Source organism: Melampsora larici-populina (assembly GCF_000204055.1).
Source record: "Melampsora larici-populina 98AG31 unplaced genomic scaffold MELLAscaffold_91, whole genome shotgun sequence".
NCBI classification, from domain to species: domain Eukaryota; kingdom Fungi; phylum Basidiomycota; class Pucciniomycetes; order Pucciniales; family Melampsoraceae; genus Melampsora; species Melampsora laricis-populina.
The window spans coordinates 231,922-240,665 of record NW_006768855.1 but is presented as its reverse complement, the minus strand read 5'-3'; the positions used below and the strand labels follow the sequence as shown (position 1 = coordinate 240,665).

At 43.0% G+C, this 8,744-nt stretch overlaps 1 protein-coding gene across 1 annotated transcript; it reads right to left on the bottom strand.

Moving 5' to 3' along the window:
• Positions 1–1,946: 1,946 nt before the first annotated feature.
• Positions 1,947–2,372, bottom strand: MELLADRAFT_113693 (uncharacterized protein; the record flags this gene model as incomplete). Its single annotated transcript, XM_007418404.1, has 1 exon — positions 1,947–2,372. The coding sequence occupies one exon, from the start codon at positions 2,370–2,372 to the stop codon at positions 1,947–1,949; it is 426 nt and encodes a 141-aa protein (XP_007418466.1).
• Between the last annotated feature and the right edge of the window lie 6,372 nt (positions 2,373–8,744).

Below are 8,744 nucleotides of genomic sequence, written 5' to 3'. Positions count from 1 at the left end.
CTACTTGATCTCATACTGATAGTTGAGAGTCTTGTTCGAAAAAGGTAAGACTCAAAAAAGCACAAAAAGACTACGCGCGAGGAGAACAAACGGTGAGATGGAGAGTTGTAGGAGATCGTGAGGGAAGGAGAAGAGAAGACAACAACTTGTCTTAGGACAGAAAGAGATCCTAAGACAAGATTGTTCTCTCACGACTGACGTTCTAAGACAGCAAATCCCAGGGGGGGTCAACCGTAGAGGAAGCACAGACTACGTTGACAACCTAATCAGGGCAAGTCTTAGAAGAACGTGCCGGACTCTCAACCGCTATGTTCTCCTGTAATGGACCAAGGGAATTCCTTGTGCCAGCGTCACTTCCTAACCAACAAATGAAATGAGCTGTGTGAGCAAGGAAGGAAAAACCCAAAACCTAAAAAGAGAATTGATCATCAGTACAACAACCAGTAAAGACAAGAATCAATGCAGGGGGGAAGTTCGAGATGAGAGGGAAGGGAAATCACTTGAGTGTTTAATCAAAAGTTCCAATAATGAACTTCTGAAGATTGGGAAATAAATGAGAAGATAAACTGAAAAACAAGGTGAGCAGTGCCAATAAGCAGAAACAATGATCAGTCAGGTATGAATGAAGTAAAGAAGAATGAAATGATAGACATGAAGGACAGAATGCAGAGCAGCAATGACTTACTAGGATATTTACTAGGATATCTTTTGATTGGACTGGAGTGGTGATTCAGATTGCCGATGGGAACCGGCACGCGAGAAACTCCTAAATGAGGACCTGGGATATTGATTGATCTGAACAGAGTGAGTTTTTTTTAAAAGGTATACTGGCAAAAGAAGACAAAGCAGTAAAACAGTTAGTAGAGAAAGATAAGATGTGTGGTTGAGGATTTGAATGAACTTACACGTGGGATACACCTGTTGATGGCTCAAACCGGAGGAGAGCTTGAGTTGCAAAGTTGAAGTGGCCACAGAACCGTGGGAGATCAAGGTGGTTGAGTGAGAGAATGAGATTGTCAAACATGTTTCATGGCACTCGGCTTTATATGAGATCCCACGAGTATGTTGGGTCCTTGCCGGTCCCGGACCAGTCACGTGAGGACTTGCTGACTGTATACACATGTATGTTGGGTATGGGGTTCTGAAAATATGGCTTTACATCTGGCCAGATTCAAACCCTCCCCGTCAGGAAAGTACCAGCCACTTGGGTTTTTTTACGGGATCAGGGCTTGCATCTGGCCAGATGCAAACCTTTGATTTGTTCACCAAATATGGGTTTATGCAGGCTGCAGGGTTTGCATCTGGCCAGATGCAAACCCTCAGACCTGTATAAATCTACAAGTGGTAAAAACCCATATTTGATGGGTTCATGCAGGCTGAAGGGTTTGCAACTGGCCAGATGCAAACCCTCAGGCCTGTATAAACCTATATGGTTGTGATGTCAAAGCCATGAGGTATGGATTTGTACAGGCTTGAGGGTCTGCAGCTGGCCAGTTGAAGACCCTGCCCATCATAAAAGTACCGACACTGCGGGTTGGTTCACGGTATCAGGGTTTGCATCTGGCCAGATGCAGACCCTCCTTGTGAGAAAAACCCCGCGGTGATGGTAATTTTACGGTACTTTCTAGACGGGGAGGGTCTGCATCTGGCCAGTTGCAGAGCCTCCCACCCATATATGATGGGTTTGGACAGGTTGGAGGGGCTGCAACTAGCCAGATGCAGACACTCCCCGTCAGAAAAGTCCTGTGGTTTGGGACTTTATGGTAGTTTCCTGACGGGGAGGGTCTGCATCTGGCCAGTTGCAGAACCTCCAACCCATAAATGATGGGTTTGGCCAGGTTTGAGGGTTTGCATCTAGCCAGTTGCAGACCCTCCCCGTCAGACAAGTACCGGTGCCTTGGGGTTTTTCACAGGATCAGGGCTTGCACCTGGCCAGATGAAAACCTTCAGACATGGGTCTGTGCAGGCTTGAGGGTTTGCATGTGCCCAGATGCAGACCCTCCCCGGCAGAAAAGTACCGGCACCGCGGGTTTTTTTTTGCGGGTTGAAGGGTTTGCATTTGGCCAGTTGCAGACCCTTCCACCCATAAGATATGGCTTTGTACAGGCTTTAGGGTTTGCATCTGGGTAGATGCAGACCCTCCCTGTCAGAAAGGTACCGGCATTGCGGGGTTTTTTCACGGGATCAGGGCTTGCATCCGGCCTGATGCAAACCTTGTGACATGGATTTGTACAGCTCAGGTATGGGTTTGTACAGGCTTGAGGCGTTGCATCAGGCCAGATGCAGACCCTCCCCGTCAGAAAAGTACCGGCACCATGGGGTTTCTTTGCGGGTTGAAGGGCATTTGGCCAGTTGCAGACCCTTCCACCCATGAGATATGGCTTTGCACAGGGTTCTTGTAACATCTATAAAGATTCAAATGAATCACTCTTGGCCTTGTATCAGCTATGTTCACAAAGGAACTACGTTGTTGAAGCTCTAGGATTAAGGAAACCTGAGGGCACAGGATAACATGTTAGACTAAAGCTTCAGAGCTTGTCAAACAACGAGGACACTACTGACCTGTGAGCTCAAAGTAAAAGAGAGCGCAAGGAGGTGATTGAAGACAGTAAAATGATTTATGATTCTTTTTGATGACACACCTGAGGGCACAGGATAATGTGTTAGACTAAAGCTTCAGATCTTGTCAAACAACAAGGACAGTATTGACCTACACACGTTCAGCAACACACACAACAAGGAAAACCTTAACAAAAGAGATGTCTAGACGTGAGCAGTAGAGAAAACTAAATACCTGTGAGCTTGAAGTAAAAGAGAGCATGAGGAGGTGATTGAGTTAAAGAACAGACAGTAAAATGATTTACTGAGATAACCAATCACGAGTTAAAAGATACATGGAAAGTAGTTAGTGATTTGAGAAAAACGTAACACATATTTGGGAAGCAGAATTTTAGGAGTGGAATTTAACTTACTGATTCTTTTGGATGAAGAAAAGAAATCAGAAAGTAGGAGAAAGAGAAAATAAGTAGAGACACCAGAAAAATTATTCCATCCCTTGACTCAATACACAATCACCCCCTGCTACATGCCTTCACCATCCCAATCCAGTAAAGCCACAACTCAATCCGGTAATGGCTTTTGACAATTACCAAGATAGGATATCTTAACAACATCATCTTGGAAAAGTGAGTATTGATTAACCAAAAAAGAGAGACAAGGAGGCAAGTGTAATGTGATGAAAATAATGATTTTGTTATTCACCTTGAATATAATTTTTGATGATTCATGGGCTCAAAATTCCATAGAGCTCCTCTTTGTGTTTGCCTAGTATGCCTGTACCTCAAAATTTCCAAGTTGAGGAAACCCCTCCTTACTGGGTGGGTGTCGTGGTACAACTGCATCCCTTTGATCTCCCACTTCCCTTTGTGTTTTTATTTTATTTTTTGGAACAAAGGGGATTTATGATATATAAACTGTCTCACTCTGGCTGAGTCATCCAGGAACTTTCTTCCCCTCAAGTCATCTTTCAATCACATGCAAAGCTCCTCTGCCCAGTCATCTCCTATTCAACATCCATCTTTAAGCACGAGTAGCCCACAAGAAGGTCAGTATTTCCCACCACAGCCTGGGCTAAGCAAATTGTTCCTAGCTGACATGTTTTAAATGTACAATTTCCTGTCTTGTTTTTTTCCTGTTTGGTCTTTTGTTCCCCGCATCTGCATTGCTCTTCTCAACCTGTGTGCCTCCTTCAAATCTGATCATGCTTGTGATTGCTCATCATCTCACCACATGATGACATCTGCCTATTTAATTCCATCAATCTCTATGATCACTCCTTTTCTTTTCCCTCATCACCCCTCCCACTATATGACATCTCTGCCAATTCTGCATTTCCATCTGCTTCTATTTCACTTTCACTCTCTGCTCAAGACTGCATCACCTTCCTCTTTGATTCTTGAAAAGACCCAACAGGACCTGCATTCAATGATCCAATGATGGACTGTCTGAACGGTTTGTCCTTTCCCATCCTACATACCAATTTAATCAAAGGAGAGCATCAATACCATATTCATTTCCTGTCCATCCTCTGCAGAAAATGAAGAGGAGGATCAAGGCTTGACCTATCAGCAAAAGTCTGCAGGCAAGTATCAGAAGATGAAGGATGAAAAGGAGAAAGCTGTTGAAACCAAGCAAAAGAATGATGAAGCACGCTTGAGAAAGACACCCAAAGATGATATTCCCTCAGGGCTCACTTCAGCTATCCACAAGTGGGCTAGGGCCCTACTGGGACTTCCCCGCCAGTCAACCTCACCCAACTCCTCTCAGATTGATCTTAATAAAATTACCCAACATCACCTGCCAAAATCAGCTGAGATTACTGAAGTGGAAGCTTGGAGTACTCATAACAAGAGTTGCTCAAACTATATAGAGTATGAGGTCAATCAAAAGATGTCCCAGAAACCAACCACCAATCCTAAAGCATCTGCTACTTACAAAGCAGAAACAAAGAAATCAATCACAAAGGAGGTAGTTGCACAATGGGGCAAACAGGATGTTACTGGAAAATTTGTTTCTAGGGTCTCTCAAAGTACTGCTTCTATTCAGAGTTACAAAAGAACTAGATTGGCTATAGCTGAAGCTTCTATGGCTTCTGCCGGCTTCCTGAGGTGTACGCTTCAATGAACTGATGCACTCAACACTCCTTGGAACTCTGCCATGCTCAACACTCTGTTGAACTCTTGGCTGGAGTGTTATTATTCCAAAGGTGTCCCTTCTTGCTATGATATACCCAAATCTGACAAAACACCAAAGCTTGCAAAAGAAATTCTCACCAAGTGGCTTACTCACAAGAGGGCTAGATATAATCAGGAGAACAAAGACAAAATACTCTTAGCAACCCCTGAAGGAGCAAGGAAATATGTCAAAAAGGTAGTAGAAACAAAGAAAAGGAGAGCCATGGGGGCCTTGAGGACCAAAGTGATTTTTCCCCCTACTTCTTCTCCAAACCTAGCTTCACTCACAACTGACATGAAATCCTCAGCTTGCTAAAACCCATACAGAAGCCCTTGCAAAACACATCACCACCTTCACGGGCACCTACAAACTCCTCCTTGTAATGGACAAAGTGCATTCAGAGACTGAGATGGTTCCTGCAACTAAAGAGAAGCCAGCTCACCAACAACGCATCAAGCTGCCCTGGAGAACCCCAGAACTGGACAAATTGGTTGATCTTGCTGATAAAATGGACCCAAAGCAGAAGGGCTTAACCCAGACCCAAAAAACTAACATCATGAAGGCCCAGGCAGACAGGGCCAAATAATCTACAGCTGAAGTTGACCCGGAAAACCAACTTCCACCCAAGGGATTCCCCAAGTGTTTGACCAAGGAAGAATATTTGAATGCCCTTGGGGAGCTGGAGGTTGAAGCCCTGGAGCTGTGTGAAGATCATATTGAACTCAAGACTCTCAATGAGCATCTGATGAAGAAGCTTGGAAAAAACAACCAAACGGATGTTGCATCTTAAGAATTGTTCCAGGATACTTCACTTTATAGAACTGTCAATGTGTTCATCTAATTATATTTGTTGCTCTTTCTTTTTCTTGGGTTTTCAATGTTTACTCCAAAATTTTATTGCAAGGTACAGAATCAAAGAAATGATTATTTTCGTCAAATTATACTTCTCTCTTTCTCCCTTTTTCTTGGTTATTCAATACTCACTTTACCAAAATTATATTGCAGGGTACATAAAAAAATTGTCATTTGTTTTCTTTTGTTTCAGAAAAAAATCATCAAGAAATCTTGTGTATTGCTTTATGTTGTAATGTGCTTTGAAAAAAATCATCATAAGTTGCACCGGAATTTCATTTTTATATTGTACCTGTGGTTGAAGAAGGAATGGATCTCAAATGTTTATTATTTCATGTTTCATATTTGCAAATTCATGCTCCCACTTTCACTTGGTTTGACTTTGCACCCCAAATGAGTCACCTAGCCCAGTCATATTGCAATCTCCACTTGATGGCTTGCTGCCTAAAAGACCTGGGGGTAGTACAATCATTTTCATTGTTTTTTGAACCGTACCACCATAGTGTCACTAGGTGTCACTGCATCAACACGTACTTGAAACTTGCAGAAGCTGGTGGAAGACACAGGAAAGTAGGGCTAGAGGTATATAAAGTGCTCCAGGTTGCACACCCATTCCTGTCCTCCATCTTCTTAACCATCACCCTCTCCTGTTTCATCAACTTCACTTAGGATCTTTCTCCAGAAAATCAAAACCAGAAAGTTTTTAGAGAGTTTTTATCGCCACTCATTCAAATGGGTAGGCCCTCTTCAGTTCTTCTGGTTTGAAAACTGCAAACTCATGACTCCACTCTACATTAATCTCAGCATCTTCCACTCAAAAAAGCTCAAGTGGTTGGGTGAATGGAACACCACCAAAGAGCTGCAAGGCAAAGAACAAGGCTTTGTGCGCTCACATCCCAGATCATAATCAGCCAATATGTAATTCATTTTCTGAGTTCACAAGATTCATGCTTGGCTACACCAGAACACATCAAGTTTATCCTGATTCACCGGACGGCAATCAACTCATGAATCTTCCATCTCTGACTATGGAAATGATCTTACAAGATACCTCAGTCTTCACCACTTACAACACTTCGGCCCATTCAGTTAAATCTGATTGGGCACCGTTCAAGACTCTGCTACTCAAAGACCTGGCCAATCACCAAATAGATAATAATACCACCTTTGAATGGGAAGCAGACCACGGGAAAAAAAGTACATGGAATCAAACAATGATTTTTTTTACTGTCAAGCATTGGAAGTTTGCCAAAGCTGCTTCTGCTTTTGAGAATTTTGGACTGGATCAAAACAACCCTACGGACCTTGTCCAAGTTGTAATCATGACTTGCTGGGTGATTGGGTGGATTGAAGAAATCAAGAGCAGATTTTGAGATCCACTCAAGGTTGAACAAAGGAGTTGGAGCAAAAAGCAAAGAGATGTAAGTCATGTTTATCCATTTAGGCATTCACCCGTTCGATTCTGATAATGTGTAATCAGCTCTAGAAATACCGTGAATCCACTCTTCAGCAACATTTTCCACAATTTCTTGACCTCCTCCCAAATCCAGACTGCTGTTCTGATACGGAAGACGACCCGCACCGACCAATCTGTAAATGGCTCAGAACACGGTTGGACCTATCACATTGGTGAATAATGTAAGCACCCTTCTCCAATCTTACAGGTATGCAGACCTGAGACTAACCTAAGTTTTACGGAGGAAAAGATAAGGTAAAATGTGAGATGATTTTGTAAGCTTTATAAAGCTCAAGACACAAGTGATATCTAATGGAAATTCTCTTGCCAAAATATAATTATATTACTAACTAACCTATCACGTTGGTGCAGAACATAAGCACCCTTCTCCAATCATACAGGTATGCAGACCTGAGAGTATCCTAATCACAAACAAGATAGAGAAAGATAAACAACTAAACGAAAATAATCAAGATAGAAGTCTAGAAGTGAATATACCTAAGTTTTACGGAGGAAAAGATAAGGTAAAATGTGAGATGATTTGGTAAGCTTTATAAAGCTCAAGACACAATTGATCTAATGGAAATCTATCAGTAGGAAGGTATTCAGTAATGATAATAATGAGATACGCTGAAATATAATGAGACACTTACTCTCTTTCCGAAAGATAGGGTTTGGATTGATCTACATCACAGTAAAGCACAATACGTGATGTTGTCTTAGACAAGAAAAAATGGAAACCATGATAACAATACCAACACATGACTTAATCCAAAACCCGCTACAAAGCTACACTTGACCTCAGTCTTGATTCAAACTTTTGGAGTTGACTATGACATCACTTTTGCCCCTACTGGCAAGCCTGCGTCCTACCGGATTGTTGTGTCTATCACCGCTTTTCATGGCTGGGAGGTTCATGGTATGGACACTGTGGCTGCTTTCCGGAATTTTGGCTTAAAAGAAGAAGTCTACATGGAACAGCCAGAGGGCTTTATTGCGCCGGGTGCTGAGGGGAAGGTTTGTTTTCTCCTGCAAGCCATTTACGATCTAAAGCAGTCTGCGCACGAGTGGAACAACAAGTTCAAAACAATGTTGCTCAGTATCAGCTTTGTTCAGGCTGAAGGCGACAAATGCATCTATATCCGGCGCAAGTCTTCTGCCAACATCATTGTGTTCTACCTCCACGTCGACAACATGGCAATCACCGGTACCCAAATAGCCATCCCTGCCTTCAAGAAGGAAATTATGCAGTTCTGGGAAGTGGAGGACCTTGGCCCGGTATCTGGTGTAGTAGGCATTGAAACTATGCGTCTCTCTCATCATCACTACACAATTCACCAGCGTTCAATGACGGAGTCTCTGCTTCTGCGTTTTGGTCTTGCTGACTGCAAACCCGCATCTACACCAGTGCAAGGTGGTTTAAAACTTCTGTCCTCATCCCCTGACGAAGCATCTGAGTTTGCTAAACAAAATCTACCTTACTGTTCTGGCTTTGGAAGTCTTATGTATATCTCCCAGTGTACAAGGCCAGACATTGCGTACGCGGTCGGTGTCTTGTCGCAACACCTGGACAATCTGTGTCAACAACACTGGGACGTGTTACGTCACGTCTTACGTTATCTGCGCGGCACCTTAAATCTCGGTATTCACTACCACGCAGGGGATTTTGAACCTTTCCGTATGTGTCCAGGTTAGGGTTAGG